The sequence below is a fragment of the Humulus lupulus genome, chromosome 4, assembly GCF_963169125.1.
Source record: "Humulus lupulus chromosome 4, drHumLupu1.1, whole genome shotgun sequence".
Lineage (NCBI taxonomy): Eukaryota > Viridiplantae > Streptophyta > Magnoliopsida > Rosales > Cannabaceae > Humulus > Humulus lupulus.
The window spans coordinates 246221814-246242041 of record NC_084796.1 but is presented as its reverse complement, the minus strand read 5'-3'; the positions used below and the strand labels follow the sequence as shown (position 1 = coordinate 246242041).

The 20228-nt window shown below is 32.8% G+C and overlaps 1 protein-coding gene across 1 annotated transcript; it reads right to left on the bottom strand.

Moving 5' to 3' along the window:
- Positions 1–13830: 13830 nt before the first annotated feature.
- On the bottom strand, positions 13831–19314 carry LOC133831565 (putative disease resistance protein RGA3). Its single transcript, XM_062261932.1, has 4 exons — positions 18931–19314; positions 15661–18783; positions 15468–15568; positions 13831–14161 (listed from the first exon to the last, which is right to left on the bottom strand). Exons 1-3 carry the CDS (start codon positions 19231–19233, stop codon positions 15518–15520), a joined length of 3477 nt encoding a protein of 1158 aa, XP_062117916.1. The 5' UTR covers positions 19234–19314; the 3' UTR covers positions 13831–14161; positions 15468–15517.
- Between the last annotated feature and the right edge of the window lie 914 nt (positions 19315–20228).

The following is a 20228-nucleotide window of genomic DNA, read 5'->3' as shown; positions in this document are numbered from 1 at the left end:
TTGTGTTGAATTTGGCATAACAAAATAATTTAATTTATTATTTGGTCTAATATTTATATTTGTGCTTCAACATACAAAATAAAAATCAACTCAAAAAGCTAATAATAATTAATAATCATTTAATATTTATCGATAATATAAATACAAAAATTAATAGTTTACATGTTTTTATTGTCTAAATTATAGTAATATAGTAAATGAAAAATGTGAAATTTATAATTAATGACAACATGTTAAATTTATAATAATGAATATAAATCATAATAATTAGTGGTGACATAAAAAATAAAAAATAAAATTATATTGTTGGGACAAATTTGGCCATGTTATATTCTATATCAAATTAGACACTTTTTTTTTTTGTGGGGAATAGATTTTATAACTATTCAGAATGTAACGGAAAAAGAGTACAAATTGGAGGGGGGTTTCCTCCAACCAGCAAAACTCATCGTCTAGCCTAAGGGCATCATTTGCCAATCCATGGGCCAAATTATTAAATTTTCGGCCAACATGTGACAGAGTTGCCCTCGGAAAAGTAGACAATAAAGTTTTAATATCTGAAAAAATAATCCCCAGTTCATTTTGATAAGTTATGTTATTATTAAAGCCAAGACAAGAGAAAGGGAGTAAGAAAAGATAACATCCAGCTGAATTTCAAGCCTTTGAGCCCAATTGAGTGCGACCAACAGTGCTATAGCTTCTGCTTGAAAGGCTCACAACATTCCTGCAAAATAATTCATAAGAGAGCTTAGGCAAAAACAAAACTAAGGGATTTCATAGGAATTGAAAAGACTATAAACAAACCTCCCTCAAGAACAATAAGATAACCTTAACCAAATGGATGAATCCCTTTGGTTAAGTTTTCAAAGATCGATATAACCATTTACCTTTTTTGCTCACTTATAGGAATGCCTCTTATCAATTAATTTTGAGATTTTGTAGTAAGTTTTAACTTAAAGAACAACGACACTTACCTTTTAAGGGCTTAGATAAAGCTGCAATAACTTCCTTCTCTGGGGAGAGGATGATTGCTCCAAATCCTATCGTTTCTGTCTGGTTAGATAATGCAGCATCCACTGATAAGATATTGGATTGATTCCCTGAATCTTCTCTTCTTTGATTTGTAGATGTTGCATTTTGTATGGGTTGCTCTGTCGTTCTCTGTGTACTTCTTATCGATTCCCAATATCGGGTTACCCATTCAAACACTTGGTGTCCTTGTCTTGCTGGATGTCCATGGGTTCTTTTATTCCTCTCAAACCAAATTGCCCAAGCTATGATGAGCATTTTTTGAAAGTTTTCTTTTTCCAAAATTTCAGAGGCATAGAGTAGAATCTCCTTAAAAAAATGTCCTCTTTCCTATGTGACATGAAAGGATAATCCCACCGATCCCATATTTCTTTAGAGGAAGGACACCAAAAGACAACATGTGCATTAGAAACCACATAGTGGGCAAACACAGTGTTTAGAGATATTTCGTCGATTTAAACCTTTAAGAGTGGGCAATATTTCATGGTAACCTCTCCAAGCAAAATGTATAATTTTACGTGGTATTTTGATTCCCCAAAAGGACTTCCACCACATTGCTATTAATGTAACAAATGAAGATGGCAGTGTAGTGTCCATAGCTGAGGCTAGATTATACCCACTTTTGACAGAATAGTTCCCATGATTTGTATAGTGCCAGAGCCACGAATCTGGATGATCAAATTGAGTTAGAGGTATGGTTAAGATGTTTTGGGCATCAGCAGCATTAAAAAATTGTTGGACTCGTATCATGTTCCACGAACCAGGAGTTTCAATGAGATCATGTACTCTAAGGGGATCAGATATATCGATTGTACTTGGGAGAAAAGATGGAGGTCTTGGGATCCATGGATCACTAAAGGCCAAAGTTTCTTTTCCATTTCCTATACGTCTTTGCAATCCTCTTCGTAAGAGGTCCCTACCCCAGATGATACTTCTCCATGTTATTGAAGGATAATGACCTTCTCTAGCCTCCAATATACCTGTAATATCTTGCCTTGAATACTTTTGCAAGAAGGGATGTAGGGTTTATTAGTAATCGCCAAGCCTGTTTTGCCAGAAGTGCCTGATTATACTGAATAAAACCACGGAATCTCAATCCTCCCTCACACTTTGGTCTACACATTTTATGCCAAGCGCGCCAATGAATTTTCTTTTGTTCAGTAGTAGAACCCCACCAATATCGGGCTTGTATTCTTTCAATTTCTTGGCACAAACCTTCTGGTATACGGAAGCATGAGATTAGATAAGTTGGCATAGCTTGGATAATAGCTTTAAGTAAGATTTCTTTACCAGCTTGAGAAAAAAGCTTTGATTGCCATAAGTGTAACTTCATCCAAACTTTGTCTTTTATTGAACATCGGTAGACCCTGATATGTTTCTATAGAATCAGTTCTTTGCATATTTAGAGAGGATGTATACAAAGTGGCAATCTGTTCCGAAGTATTTGGAGAAAAATATAATAAAGACTTTGTAAAGTTGATCATCTGCGTAGAAAAGAAAGATAATAGTTATAGCTATATTTGAATAATTGGAAAAACATATGTTTTGATATCTCTAATTAGAGCTAGTTATTAGTGAATGCCTTTATTGTGTCTTCCAGAATTTAATTGCAATGGTTAAAAACATTACCTGTCCAGAACATGTCGAGTATAGAGAAAAAATGTTTTGTATAGCTTGTAGATATCTCTCAGATGCCTGGACGATAATGAGGTTGTCATCCGCAAAGAATAAGTGCGTAATGAAAGGAGTTATATTAGCTATTCTTAGTCCCTTTATTTCCTTTCTACTTTCTGCTTGTTGATGTAAAGCTGAAAAACCTTTTGCACAAACCAGGAAAAGATAAGGTGATAGAGGGTCCTCCTGTCTTAACCCTCTTGATGGAATTACTTCTCCATAGATTACTCCATTAATTTGAAACAAATATCGAACTGAAGTTACGCATTTCATTAATTTGTTAACCCAGTAAGGTCGAAATCCCATCTTAATTAACTCCAATAACTCAAATTAGACACACTTTTTAAACAACAATGGAGTAGTATGTTTTAAAATGTATTAAAATATAGTAATGTAGCATTTTTTTACTATGTTAGAGTTGCTCTTACCTGATTTCGATGTTATTATTTGCTACTTTTAAAAAACTTGTAAGAGCATCTCCAATGGAGTGCTATAAAAGTGATGTGTATCCATTTTTTAGCTTATCTTCATAAAATTGAATTATAATAGTAGTCTAAAATATATGTTAAATTTGGCACATGGTACAAAATATAGGGGTTATTGAGTTATATAACCTTGTGATTACCCGGTTTTAACAATATAACTTGGTTATATTTGAGTAATATTTATTTCTTTTTTTAATTTTTTTTTTACAATTTTAAGAAGACAATTACTAAAATAACCTTTTAACTGAAAACCCAATATATAAATATTATCTTCTCTCGTTTCGCAGGCCCCATTTTCCCACTTTCCCACTCTCTTTTTCTTCTATTCCTTCACTATAATATTAATAATACAATATTGACATCACAGTACAATTATCAAAGAATTGAAAAGAAGCAAAACAACAAAAATATATTCACTTCCACTGCCACACCAAGGTACATTTCTCACTTTTTTGTTTTTGTTTTTTTTTATCCTGTTTTCTTTCAGCTTTTATATATATATATATATTTATATATACATATAAATGAGTTGATTTCTTGAATTAAAATGACAATGAGTACCCATTTTTTTTTGTATTAAACTTTTGTGTAATCTATTACACTTTGTTATAATATTTATTTTGTTTATTAATTTTTTTATTTTACAATCTTAATAATAATGCAAACCATATATTTGTGAAAATGTCTCAATGAACTAACTTTATTAAATTAGATTGAGATTTTCAACTAATATACAATATGTGTTGTTGCTTATGGTTTGATATTTAAAATGAATACTTACATTGGATTGATTAATTGTACTACTTCATTATCTTTTTTTTTTGTTTAAAAAAACATATTGGATATGTGATGTAGAGTGTACATTTTAGCTTAGTTTGATAATTGATATATTAACAACCTTGTTTTTATTGAAGATTTCAATCACGGTACATAATCACTTTAAGTCAATTTTCTTAGACCCATATATTTAAATAGATCTTATTATGATGTTCGAATAATTATATTTTTATATAAATTTGCTTTCTATTAGCATTTTTATGTGGATCGATTGTCCAATCACCCAAGCTCAACTCTTATACACTTTATTTCCTAGATTCCATGGCACGAACGAAAGTACCAAGCATTAGAGATCCACAACAACCGATTCAACGACAGTTGATTATTCACGAATCTAGTCCGGAGTCGTCGTGCTCAAAATCGTTGGATGCTAGTGTGCCACCAACACCTCCCGCAGACACAACGACTCAATTAGATAATGAGGTAAATGAAGTTAAATACATTTTTTCTACTCTTGTACTTTTTTTTAGAATAGATAATATATTTAATTGAAATCAATTGGCTATAAATTTAGAGCACTAAATGCATGATTTGAAAAATATTGGTTTAAAATGTAGAACTCAACTAGAACGAGTATAGCTCAAGTGGTTATGGTTGAGATTTTTAAAAACGCAATGAACTTTCAGTTTAGGGCTTGATTAGCATGAGTTGAGATTTCCAAAGTCTAATTGATAGCATAGAGCTCGACTGGTGAGTAGAGCTCGATCATACATAGTTGAGATTTCCAAAGTCTAATTAAAATTGTAGCATAGAACCCGACAAGTGTGAGTAGAGCTCGACCAAAGTGGAGATTTCCAAATTCTAATTGAAATTGTAGTATGGAGCTCAACTGGTGTAAGTCGAGCAACACCATACATAGTCAAGATTTCCAAAGCCTAATTGAAATTGTACCATAGAGCTTGACTGTTGTGAGTAGAGCTCAACTGGAGTGAGTAAAGCTCGGCTGATGTGAGTAGAGCTCAATCATGCATAGTAGAGATTTCCAAAGTCTAATTGAAGTTGTAGTATAGAGCTCGACTGGTGTGAGTAGAGCTCGACCATACATAGTCGAGATTTCCAGGCTTTAGTAGAGCTCTACCAAACATGGTCGAGATTTCCAAAATCTAAATGAAATTTTAGTGTAAAGCTCAACTAGAGTGAGTAGAGCTCGACTAACGTGTTTTTACTCTATTGATTAAAAAGTTATATTTTTCTTATATTTAATTAATAGGTATATATTGAAGAAGAGTCAGTGACATGTTCTGAAGAACAATTAGAATCACATGTTGATGAACAATCAGAGTCCTACTCTATGCCACGACAGAAAACACTTCCAGTAAGTTTTGTTTTGTAAAATATTTAAGTTCTTATGTTATTTAATATGATATTTAATTTATTGCAGATTGAAAAGATTCCTCGATTGAAGCCTATATTAGAGGAGAATGAACACTTTGAGTGCAAGATAAGTGTAAAAAGTCAGATAGATAAGGTCACAAAAAATATCAATGATGTACTAAAGAATGACCCGACCAACTTACAAGTGTTCAAGGAATCTCCGTTTGGCCACTTTCTTGATCTTTTTAAGAACTATGAACATTCAAGTCAAGTGATGTGGTTATTACTCATTCGGGAAGCAGACTGTGATAGAGATTCAGAGATGTGGTTTGTTGTTAATGGGGTACCGATCCGATTCTCATTGATGGAGTATGCATTAATATCTGGGCTAAAATGCTCAGAATATCCAGAAGGTTGGGAAACTCAAGCTGAGTCAAATGCATTTAAAGATAGACACTTTCGTGGGAAAGAAATAGTTACCATTGACGACGTGAAGGCCAAATTTACACAAATGTCTAACCAAAACCAAAATAATAGAGTTCGAAGGAATGTAAATGTAAGTAACAAGGAAATATTAAAGATGGCATCTCTCTTGTTTGTCTCTGCGGCCTTAATGCATAGGAACAAAAGTTCTTCTAACATCGACTCATTATTATTGGGATTGGTTGATAATTTGGACATGTTCAACCAATACCCTTGGGGGACTCATTCTTATGAGTATGCATTAAAGCAACTTCGGAAGGGACTGAAAGGAAAAGCAAAATCAGTGCATGAAAAAGCAAAGATGATGTCGTCATTCACCTATTCAGGCTTTGTTCTTCCATTAGCGGTAAGAAAATTGCCCTGAGTAAAGTTGAAGAACATCCATTATTTTAGAAATCCTTACAATTTTTCTTATTTGCATGTGTAGACATTAGTGTATGAATGTGTGCCGGCAGTGGCAAGAAAGTATGTAGAGCTTCAAGATGATATTGACGAATCAATGCCGAGAATTTGTCGATGGAGGACTACTTGGAAGCATAAGAGACCTCCCTCTTATAGTGATGTACTAGAAGCTCTAGGTGATTCCAAGGTTAGCATCTAATTTATTTTTTGTTATTTAGTCTTCCTTTTAATATACATATATATATATATTTATATTAATGTTTTTTGTATTCAGGATATAAAAAGTATCCTTTCACCTACTGAACAAGAGAAGAGAATGCCACACATGCAAGGATTCATTCGTATCCCTGAACCAAAGTCAAATCGCATGATTGATATTTTGATTGTTGTGTTAGAGTTTGGAGGTACAATTAATTAGGTCGATGATACTGATGGGCATGCGACTTGTGACAATGTTGGTGTTACAATTGAAGGCCAAGCTACTGAAGTTGGTAACATAAATCATGTCCAATCTATGAATGAAGCCACGAGAGATGACACTGATAGGCATGAGACTTGTGACAATGTTGGTGTTACAAATGAAGGCCACGCCACTAGTCAAGCTACAGAAGTTGGACCAAAAGAGAGTCAAGGTGACAAAGTTGACTGGTTTGCTCTCAAGGCTTACATAGATCAACAATGTGCATTGATAAGATCAGAAATTGCGTTGTTGCCTTCAAAGATAATTTCCTTACTTCAACAACAGAATATCGTATCAATGCCCCAATGTGATGATGGTCATGGTGGCAACTGTACTAGTGATGATTACATGAGAACATACCATGAACAATTTCCTTATGTTGAAGAGCAGCTTCCTCAGGTTGATGACCAACCTCCTCTTGATAAAGAGAAACATCCCCAACTTGAAGAGCACCTTCCCCAAGTTGAAGAACACCCTCCAAAGAGGCCACTAAAGCGTTCACACTACATGAAATCACCATACACTGACCCTTTTCGTCGGACTAGATTGCGACGAGAAGATCATATCCAGTTTGATCCTTCAAGGGAGATTAATCCTGAAAAAAAAATATGTTTGATGAACATTTAAGAAGTCAAAAAAGTATTGATTATGGGCTTGGTTTACGAACTATAGACTATTTCCAGTGGATTATTAAAGACCATGAATTGCTATTTAGTGAGGTATGACATATGTTTTTATGATCCCTTATATCTAAGACTTAATTTTGTTTCCACGTGTATAATGTTATTTGTTGCGATTTTTTTAAGCTATGCAAGTGCACACAGTCACAATTTGTAATAATATGGTAAAGAAACCAAGTGTCGTCCTCAAGGACTGAATTATCAATTACCAGTCAATTAATTTCTCTTTCTATTTGATCAATTAAAATTCTTGATTTTTGTAGACACAGCAAAAGAAACTATAAATTTCAGAAACAATAATTGAAAATTAAATGGAATAACAACTAATAGTAAAACCTTTGAATTAACCACTGAAGAAATAATTAGGATGTTTAATCTCATCAACTATCCTCCCTATCATTCCCTAATGCAAAGTACTGAGTTCTTCTTCTTTTTGCCTAATTCAATTAACAAGTTGATACATCAGCCTATAATCATACTATGAATTATAAACTCAACCTAGGTGACAATTTCCTATATTTCTATGGTAAATTGAACCACAAAGGTAGCATTAATCTTGACAACTTAATAAAAAGTTACACAATTAATATGGATACTTTCGTTCCAAATTAGAATTATGTCCAATATAACCACAGCAAATTCAAATCTCACTTCTCAGATTTTGATTTAAAAACATATATATATGACTATAGATGGCCAATCAATAATCAATCTATAAGAACAGGTTATATGGAATTGAAGAAGATTGAAGAAGAAGAAAATTGAAATTGCATTAGTTCATAATAGGGATTCAAGTGATTCAATTAAAAATCCTAAATAGAAAATTAGTTCATAATCATAATACTAATCACAACGAAAATTAAAGATAACATCATAAAGTAGAAGAAAAACATGTAGATTGAATACTCCAAGCCTTCAGCCTTCAAGCAAAAACCACTCACAGATCCGTACGTCTCCTTTCTTCTCTCTTTTTCGCCTTATAAAAACCTAGGATTCAATTTTTAAAAGAGGCGGGCCGCGGCCTTACATGCACCATGCCGCGGCCCGTGTCGACGATTTTTGGGTTGATGCCCATCTATGCCGCGGCTCTCTTTAGCCATGCCGCGACCCGTGGTTCTCCTTCAAAACAATGGTTATGTTTCACCAGCTAGCCGTGACTCTATTTTGCTCATGCCGTGGCTCTTAAGGAATTTCTCAATTTATCAAGATTTCATCCCAAAAATTCACCAACACTTCCAAATCATGTTGAGATTCATCATTTCTCGAAATATGTTGAAAAACTTGGTTAATTCTTCCATTTCTTTGACATTTTCCTCCAAGTACTCAATTCTTCATGATATTCACAAAGACAAACAAACAAAGCATAAACCCGCACTAAATGAAAGAAAAATGAGATAAAAGACTACTTATTATTATTTTTTACAGCACATTGATGATGCTTTGTTTGGCATTAGAAAGCGACAACATGAGTATCAAGATGTGATTCCACAAGATGCAATCATTTTGGATGAAAAATTTACTCAATTGGTGACCATCAACTTCAACTCTAACCCTAACATTATTGATGATGAAATAAGTCAATATATTTTAGGGAATCATCCGCATTTTTGGGGCAAGAAATGGAAAGGCTCAAAAAAGTTGTATATGCCTTTAAACATAAGGGACTATCATTGGGTTGCAGTTAAAGTAGACTTACAAGCATTAGAGTTGATTGTTTATGACTGCAGTATTGGAGCGACCTCATCAAAAGAAATGGATGCTTTGATGTTGCCACTCCAAATGATGATTCCGACTATGCTTCGTGTATCTTCACAATTTGAGGACATAGCACAATGTCTTCACAAACCATGGACATATACACGCTTACTTAGTGTTCCACAAAATTCAAGGTAAGTGTATTTATCTAAGTCTATATATACATGCTTACTTAGTCTATATTTATTGCAATCTTAAGTCTATTATTGATTTTAAACTTTTCTAATAACAGGGGAGATTGTGCAGTGTACACAATTAAGTTCATTGAGTTTGACATGGCTGGTTGTACTTTTGATCATCTTTCAGATGACATGATACCATTCTACAGAATGAAGATGACAGTAGATATTTTTTGTCAAGATTGGGATCTTTAATAATTTTTATATTTTAAAATGTTTGGATAGTTTCAAGAATGACAATGTTTTAAAAACTTTATACGTAGTTGAAGATCATCATGAATTTCTCTAGATTTGTCAACCATATACTAATGTCAGTTGAGCTCTAAATTTGAAGCTTATTTAGTATTGGAAATCTCAACTAGATATAGTCGAGCTCTATAGTAAACAAAATTATAATTTTGATAAATCTCGACCATATATAGTCGAGTTCTACTCATGTCAGTTGAGTCATATTGTAAATATTTGTAATAAAACTCGACAAGGTATAAATGAGCTCTACTCATGTCAGTTGAGTCATTTTGTAAAGGTTCTACAAAACTCGACCATGTATAGTCGAGCTCTACTCATATCAGTCGAGCCATTTTGTAAAGGTACTAAAAATCTCAACCATGTACAGTCGATCTCTACTCATATCAGTCGAGCCATTTTGTATAGGTTCTAAAAATCTCAACCATGTACAGTTGAGCTCTACTCATATCAGTTGAGCCATTTTGTAAAGGTTCTAAAAGTCTCAACCATGTACAGTCGAACTCTACTCATATCAGTCGAGCCATTTTGTAAAGGTTCTAAAAATCTCAACCACGTACAGTTGAGCTCTACTCAATACAGTCGAGCTCTATACAAACGTTAATGCCACTTTTTTTACTAATAAATAAAATTATCAATATACTTAAAAAATTTCTTGTATAAAAATATTTGTATTTTCATAATTTTCATAGACTAAATGTCACATTTATCAATTTCTTGTATACAAATATTTGTATTTTCATAATTTTCCTAGACTAAATGTCACATTTATTAATATTCTATTATTCTTATTAAACATTTTGACATGTCTCCTATTTATAATAGATAAAGTACCGCATCTAATAAATGCAATAATGTTAATGTCATTTTTTTTACTAATAAATAAAATTATCAATATACTTATAAAATTTATTGTATAAAAATATTTGTATTTTCATAATTTTCCTAGACTAAATGTCACATTTATTAATATTCAATTATTCTTGTTAAACATATTGACACGTCTCCTATTTATTATAGATAAAGTACATCATCTAATAAATGCAATAATGCTAATGACATTTTTTTACTAATAAATAAAATTATCAATATACTTAAAAAATTTCTTGTATAAAATATTTGTATTTTCATAATTTTCCTAGACTAAATGTCACATTTATTAATATTCGATTATTCTTATTAAACATATTGACATGTCTCCTATTTATTATAGATAAAGTACCGCATCTAATAAATGCAATAATGTTAATGCCATTTTTTTTACTAATAAATAAATTTATCAATATACTTGTAAAAAAATTTCTATAAAAATATTTGTATTTTCATAATTTTCCTAGACTAAATATCACATTTATTAATTTATTGTATAAAAATATTTGTATTTTCATAATTTTCCTAGACTAAATGTCATATTTATCAATTTCTTGTATAAAAATATTTGTATTTTCATAATTTTCCTCGACTAAATATCACATTTATAATATTCAGTGACTGTACCTTCATCTTGGCGAAGATTTATGGAACGATTTCATAAATCAAACATTTGTGAGGAATCCTCCAAATCTTAATAAGCTAGAATAACAGCGTCCCATATTGCTTTTGCTGTCGGGTAGTGGAGATAGATTTCAGCAATGGAGTCATCCATTGAATGTAGAAGCCACGCCATAACCATGGAATTGTGGATGTCCCATGAAGGAAAACTAGGATCAGTAGAAGCTGGTTTCGGAATTGAACCATCAAGATAGCCAAAACGACCTTTTCCTCGAATGATGAGTTGAACAGACCGAGACCATTGAAGGTAATTCCGACCACTAAGTTTGAAACTAGTAATTTGGAAAGGTAGGGAATTATTATCAGTGGCAGCAGGATTGGTGGAATTGGTTATGGGATTCGATTGAGTTGGTACGGTGGAAGTAAGGTTGGGTGGAATGATTGAGGGATTTGATCGAGTTGTGTCCAAGGACACATCAGATTCATTTGTCCCGCTCATTCCAGAAAAATTTGAATTTTCTTAACCAAAAAATTGCTTTAATTGCTCTGATACCATATAGCAATTAATTAAGAGAAAACGCTTAATTTATTCCACCATAATATGAATAAGTTACAGCCAAATATATATACTATATTTACAATAGATAAAATAGGACTAATTCTACAGCATATGACTTAGTAAATATAGGACTAATTCTACAAAGACTTTCAGCAAGGTTTTTCATTTTCAACATGTAATTGTGAATGGAAAAGGACTCTTTTTTTAGGGTTTGCATTTGGAACGTAAGTTGGAGTGAACGGGCCTTGGACTAAGTGGTAAACATTGACTCAAAAGTGGCCCATATTTGGTGAGAGGAAATACAACGGACCACATGGCCCATCATAACCTCAATGATAGAATTGAACAACCAACTCATCAGGGCATGATCTGTATCCACACAGTGAACTCGGGATTGAGGGTGCGATTGGGTAGTTACTGCTTAGGACGGAGGTGAGACCCAAGAATAAAACCATCAAGGTCAAAGGCTCAGACCGTGCTAAGCATTAGGGAGCGCTAGTAGGAGTAGTTTTGGCGATCTAACTTAATGGCGAGGGGAGGGAGCTAGGTGCTGGAAAAATTGAAACTGAGGCGGCATGGCCGGATTTGGAGCAGGAACGTTTTGGTGAGCGACTGGTACATGAGCCGGGGGAGGATGCAGTTGTGGGTCAGGGACGACAGGTTGACGTTGGTCAGTGGAAGCGGTGGAGGAGGTGGTGGACGGATCCATAGACGAAGGTCTTTGTGGGGCTCTTGATACCAAATTAAAGGAGAGGAATATGGAGAAAAATGGCTACTGTTATATTGAAAAATTCCTGCTCAAAGAATGATGGAGCAGTGATGACATATTTATACACGAGTGAGGACTATTCTAGAATGAGAATATTCTTGAAATCAATCATAACAAATTGTCCTTGCAAAGGACGACAACAAATCGTTTACAATCATTTGAATTATAATAAAATCTTACTACAGACAAGATAGCAAAACAAACTTTAGGATAAGATTGAGCCGTTACAAATCTTTTCTGTGAAGAATTTTTGAGTGGTGATCTATCATGACTAGGCTCCACGTTTGTAGCTGATTCATCTTCTTCTTCAACAAATATAGTTCAATTCACAGTGAAGCTTACTTGTTCATTTCTTAAGTTAAAACAGCCAAAGAAATATATAAATAACAATTTACTATTTTTAGATAGAAACCACAATTTATGTACTGAAATCACAACTTATATATTAGATGTTTTTAAGCTGTAGAATATCTCCAGTAAAATTAGTTTATCGGCTGTAAAATTGAATTTGCAGGAAAATATTGATCTATAAACATTGAATCTTTCTTGAGTTTTCTACATTTGAACAGGTATACCTATATAGGAAGCTTTCTTTTTTGCTAACCACACATATTTTCGAGAGTATTATTACTACTTAAAACAGTTTGTTTTATAGGTTGCTGTTGTTATTGTCGAAGTTGGTATTGGGGGAAAACCTGATTCAACAAGTGTGAAGTGTGTTCAATTACAGTACCACGTAAACTTCTGTAAGTTTCAAATTTTAAAACAGTTATCTTTCTTTTACAAAATGATACCAAGAAATATATGTGATAATAAAGACAATTAGTCTTCTCTGTCTCTACTTCTTTTTTGTCATTTTGAATCAAATCTAAATGCGAGAGAGAAATGATGATGATGAATTTATACTGAGACATTGGGTGTGTGTGTTTTACCCCAATAAATAAATTTCCTTGTCTTTTAAAGGATTTTGCTGTTTAGTTAGCTGTTTCTTTAAAAGGGCATGCACCTTGGTCATACCTGGGTTCTTTGATTATATCTTGGTTTTGCTTTAACACTTGACCCTAAGAAGTTGTCTGTTGATCATCAGTCCCTTTGTAAATCCTGGCTTCAAAGAACAGGGAACTGGGAAAAGTTTACTAAAAATGTTTGTTAAGCTTCATATATTCTTGTTCTTATTTTGCTAGAATATAAACCCCAAAGCTGCTCATCCTAAAAACCTCAACTTTTATAAAATTGTGTTTACTTTTCTCATGTGGGCTTATGCCTTGAGCTGTCTAAATGGTTCTCTAGCTAGTTCCATTAAGGAAAATGAGAAATTCTATTTAAGCTCGAAAAGATGGATCCTATCTCAAGGAACATATCAAAGCAGGTAAAGATAATGAGAAATTGAAACAGTAAGATTTCATTTTTATTGGTGGCTTTATGTATTATAATATGGCTTGCCTTCCATAATTTACAAGAATAGAATGAAAGTTAAATAGTTACCAAATTTCATATTAAAGAAGCTACAAGTTTCAGCAATACATTTTGAAGAGCAGTTTCTGGGTTTTAAACCCAAGATCATGCCAATAACAACTACTAGACATGTGAAGATTATATATATAATCTGTAAGAACAATACAACCAAAGTCTCTGATAACCAAACAAATTAAGTCAGCACAAATCAACTTGTACTCCTAAAATCTGTTAATCTATCAATGCTAACCTCCCAGCAACATATCTTCACTTGGAAACTTAGTCTGCCAAAATTCTCCATTACCATAAATTTCAGTCAGTTCTTTCTCAATGTTTAACCATCCTGCAATACAGATCATCACCATTACCAAAATGTCCCAAATTTCCTTTTAGATTTGCATTGTAAGAACAAGGACTAGCAATAAACTTGCACATCTACCTGAAAACTAGATGTTGTATTCATAGAACATTGAATCTATATTACTGTATTATCATACTCATAATCTTGTATCTTTTGTTCCTTAAATATATGATTATGCAGTACACCACGAGATCCCATATCCCAAGGATTAGTGCATAGAATTAACTAGAAATGAAAAATCAGTATAAAGAAAACTATAATTTCACAGTAACAACAGAATTCCAAATATGTAACTAGTATAGGACCAATCTCTATAAGAATGTATAAAATAAGGAACATAGCAATAGAACTTTCCAATTTTTGGATCACATTCAAAGAGTAAAAATAATCAGCCACTCTCTAAAGTTAGGCTCGCTCAAACCATTTATCCAATCAGTACTGCAATTAATAGATCAAAACACTTAAAAATAGGGTTCTTCACCAAAGTGACAACAAGAAGAGGTCAGAAAAATGAACAGAGACACAAAAAAGCTTTTACATTGAGCATAGTCCCCATCTTAAAACAACCAGATTTCACCATAAAATATCTCAACATTTTTATTAAAACAAAAAAACAGAATTACACTACTAGACTCCATCCCAAGGATATAATACATAGAATAAATTAGAAATGAAAAATTAGCAAAAATAAACCAATAGTTTAACAGTAACAACAGATCTCCAAATAGATCAAAACACTTGAATGAATTGATCAAAACACTTAAAAGAGGGTTCTTCACCAAAGTGACAACAAGAAGAGATCATAAAAATGAACAGAAATCTAAAGAAACACAAAAACGTTTTTAAATTGAAAACCATCTTAAAATTACCAAATTTTACCATAAAAGTTTTCAACATTTTTATATATATAAAAAAAAGAATTACAAGGATACTACAGAGCAAATAAAACCAACTATGTGAAAGAAAAAAAAGAAAAGAAAAGGATGTTTGCTTTAAAAAGAAACTATTCAGAGTATAAGTTATATGAATAAATCATGAAATCAAACTTACTGTATATATGAATGATCCAACATCCTCTAAAATGAAAATTGGTAACTTGCTAAATTAATTCACCCTCTGTAAAGCGTATAACAAGTTTTAAATAAAACAAGGGCAATTATATATAACTAAAATAGAAAAACCTGTTATCGTTTTTCTTTTTTGATTTTTAAAAAAATATATATTTTCAATGATTGGAAAGTATATTATTCATGAGAAAAGGATAAAATAAATAGAAAAATAATGCTACCTATAAATATGTATCATGTATGTCCCATCATCTTCGATTCCTTGCAACATTTATAGCCCAAACTTCTTGAAGGGGTTGCATCCCTTTATCTCCGATGCATTCTGCAAGGGAATATCAAAGAATAAAATGATAAGTGCTCTGTTTTAATTGAATTAGAAAATAAAAACAAGATCTTTGAGATTGAAGAATCTACCTCATTTTCTTCTTTGTTGGGATTTGGATATAAGTCCAAGTGTTGTATATGAGAAATCTTATCCCAATCTTCACCTATTTCTCTTTTGCATCTCTTCAATAACATGGGACAGTCTCGTATAGTGAGTGAGTTCAAAGTGGTGAGGCTTTGAATTCCTTCAGGTAATGATGTCAGATTGGGACAGTTACTTAAGTGAAGTATCTTAAGTGATTTGAGGTTGTGGATCCACTCTGGAATTGTTGTCAGACTATTACAAGTTGCAATAGAAAGTTGTTGCAGACTTGTAAGATGTTGGATACCCTTAGGAAGAACAGTCACTGTATTTGGCAATTGTCTTAATAACAGCAAGTGGAGTCTTCCATTTAGGGCTTTCCACATAAAGCCATCATCACCATTAAGCATGTCTGCTAACCCCTCGCAATTTAAAATCCATAAATTTTGAAGTGACGAGAGATGTAGAATGCCTGGACACAGATCCTTCAATTTAGGGCAAACCCAAATATCCAATTTATTTAGAGAAGAAGCAAGGCTCTTGAACCAGTCTGGGAGACATTCGAGATCGTTAATGCCTTCTAAAGATAGGCTTTTCAATTTGGAGAGAGGAGAGAAAGAAGATGTTGTTGGGAATACTAGTATTGATCCAGCGCTACTGCTCATTATCTTCATTCTTAATGTCTCTTCCAATGGCTTCAAGCTAGTATTCCACAGAGACAACTGTTCTTCCAAATGCGGGTAAAGTGGCATACAAGTCAGCTTAGGGCAATTCCATATATATAATTTATTAAGAGAAGGGAGATAAGGCAAGGACAAGTTTTTGTCTTCTTCATTTGCAGCAGCAAAGGAATGATCAATTACAATCTCTCTCCACCATCCCTTTAGATTAGGCAACTCACTCAACTCAAGTTCTAGTAGAGATGGTAATAATGTTTTTGTTAACCCGAATAAGTCTTGATTGAAATTATTGTTGGATATATACTCTAAAGACTCCAAGTTCTGAAGATTCAAAAACTTAAGATAGTGGAATTGATTCAATGAAACTAGATACTCACATTTCTTACAATCGGCTAAAGTTAAGGCGACCAAGTTTGTAAGTGATGATAGCCAGCTAGAGAGCTTGGCACCCCCATAATTTCTTATGTGTAACTCTTGAAGATTTGGGTGTGGCTGAAGGGCATCCATTAACATAATGGCATCTGCTTCAACAATTTCAACATCATAATACCAGTTCAACCTCAATGATCGAAGGTATTGTTTGTCCTTTAATTTTGCACTCCCATATTCTTCTACCTCATCTTTCTTATGGCTCAAATTTACAACATCCAATTCGCCTCTCAAACCATTCAATCTCAACAAATCTTTTAGCTCACCAACATATCTTAGGACGGGTTTCTTGTTCTTCTTCAGTACATACTTCGATAAAGTTTGAAGATTAGTCAGCTGGCCTATTCCACTCGGCATATACTCTAATTTATCACAATTATCGATTTCAAGATGCCTAAGGTTGATGAGTTTTTCAATATCTGATGGCAATTCTCGAAACTTGTTGCAATTACTCAATTTTAGTGTTTGCAAATTCACCAAATTGGTAATTGAATTCGGTAGTGCCTCTAGATGTCGATGATAAGAAAGACCTAAATATCTCAAATGCTTCAACCTACCAATTGAATTCAACGAAATGGTTTTCGACTCTTTCAAATTCAGAGAGCGTATGAACAAAAAATTTGATACTACTGCATCTAGCTCAACTTTGGAACAATATTCGTCAAGGAAAAGAACTGTTCGAACCTTCCTTGCTTGAACGAGCAAAGTTTGACATACTGAGAATGAATCACGTTCAAAGGACACATGGTGAGTATTTTCATTGATGTTTCCTTGACAATTTGAATGGAAAGTAGCACATTTATCTCCGGACACAAGTACTGCAAGATTATGCATGAGATCATGCATCTTGCAATGTGTTATAACGCCACACTGATCTACTTCAACATCTTGAAAGAATGATCCTTCCATTAAATTCATAAAACATTCAAAACCCACCTCCTCCAAATATTGATCTTGACTTATATTTGATAACTTGAGAAATCCTTGTGCCATCCAAAGCCTAACTAATGTCTCCACCTCAATTCGATAGTCTTTAGGAAATAAACAACAATAGGCAAAACAAAGTTTCAAATGGGAGGCTAGATGATCATAGCTCAATCTAAGGGTGGGCATAATATCCTCTTCACTTGCCTGTGGTATTTCTGAAAATTCCTTATTCAAGGTTAACCACTTTGACTCTAAATTTTCACCATACAACAAATTTCCTATTGTTCTTATTGCTAGTGGGATCCCTTTGCACCTTCCAACAATCTCCTTTCCGATCTTCACAAGATTAGAGTTTTCCGGTTCTTGTCCGCTTTTAAAAGCCACCCTTTTAAACAAAGTCCAAGATTGATCTTCGTTAAGTATTCCCAATGCATGTGGCTGGTCTTTGCTAGCAGTAAAATCAGCAATCTTTTTACTTCGAGTTGTAACCAAAACTCTACTTCCTTTTGCACCATCTATTATCAATTCTTCTAATTCCAACCACTTAGCACGATTTTCCTCCCATACATCATCAAGTACAAGGAAATATCGCTTACCACCAAGTACTTCTCGAAGCCTCTTTTGCAATTGTTCCATTTCCAGATTTTCCAAGTTCTTATCATTTGGGGCGGCCTTAATGATCTTTGCAACAATTTGTTTCAAGTCAAAATCATCAGAGACACACACCCACATCTTTAACTCAAAATGTTTTTGGACTTGCTCATCATTAAAAACGCTTTTAGCAAGCATTGTTTTGCCCAATCCTCCTATGCCGACAACGGCGATGATTGAAACATTATCTTCATTGCTGTCCAACAAAAGCTTACTTACTATGGCCAATCTATCCATGTCCCTCCCAATAACATCTTCCTGACGTACATAGGAGTGAGTGTTGTCTCTCACTCTCCTATCACTCAGAGCCTCTTCACGCCCTGTCTCCAAAAGGAAGTTTTTATCATTGGAAATGGCTTCTAGTTTTTTCTTGATGTCCTCTATTCTACGACCAATCTTGAACCGAAAACCAAATTGGTTGGAGCTGGAAAAGAAAGTGCACATCTGTATGGATATGATTCAGTAGACTAAGGTACAATTTCATTGAAAAAACCATTACAATACAATAGATAATGAAATCCAAACACAATCTTATTATGAGATTCAATAAAAGAAAATAAACTACAAAAATTGATTCACTTTATGAAATACCTGCTTGGAAATCTGATTTCCAGACATGACCTGGCGTCGCAAAGCTTGGGTGTTGATCTCGTCCATCAAGTTGTCGGCATCATCAACAGCACCACTGAGCCTCTGGAGCCAGTTGTGAACTTGGTTGTTGTGTCTCTGCTTCTTCTCAGCATCGAGAAGCACTGCTTGGATGGTTGAAATGGTTTGTCTGAGTCGATCAAGCTCATCGTTGACACCCCAAAGCGAAGAGATTTGTCTCACAGCTTCAGATCCCAACCGATCAATGATAATCTGGGCGATGGGAGAGAGAATCCAGTCCGCCATGGCTTTTGAAATTGGGTTCCGTACGCTTAGCTTGAAGACTAATAGTAATAATTGAAGTTGAAGTTGAAGTTGAAGGTATGTGATGTTATTAATGGTTTTATTCTTTCTTAATCAATCTCGACCACATATGTTCAGATATTTTGGCATGCATGTAGATAGAGTAGTTTTAGCCTTAATTTTTATTATTTGTAATAAATTATTGAAAATGATTCTTAATCAATCACGTTTTCTTTGTTTTTAGTTATAGTTTCATACTTTACTTCCCGAAAGGTAATTTTATATTAGTTAAGTCTTAATATTTTTAAATTGTATTATTTAAATTTATAAATATTATTTTTATTTCTTTTTTATTTCAAAATACATACAAAAAATAGTGAATTGATCTTAAAAAAAAATTAGACCACTTAATTTATAATAATACCAAACATAACATTGAAAAAAATATTTTCATGGTATTTTAAAAAATATTTAGTGATTTTATAAATTAAATTATTTTTTTATTCAAAAAAATTATTAACTATAAAATTTTAATATTAATAACTGAATTATCAAATGATTATCAATATTTATAATATACATATTTATTTTTTATTTTGTAATTTTTTTTAGATAATCGAGATAATACAACTTATAACTAATCATATATATATGCACACAAATAATTTTATATACATTACTATTAAGTTTTAAAATGAATGTATGAATAATAAAAATTGATAATATCAAGATAATCGAGATAATGTAGTTATTAATATTAATTATAAAACAATAATGTAGGTAAGAATATTTTTTTAAATAAAACATTAATTTAATTTATAAAAATATTAAATATTTTTAAAAATGCCATGACAATATTTTTTTCTCATGTCATATTTATTATTGTCATAAATTAAATGTCCAAATATTTTAAAAATGATTCAACATTTATTTTGTATTTTTTTATTTATTTTCAAATAAAAAATATATAAATTATATTTAGGAATCTAAATGATACG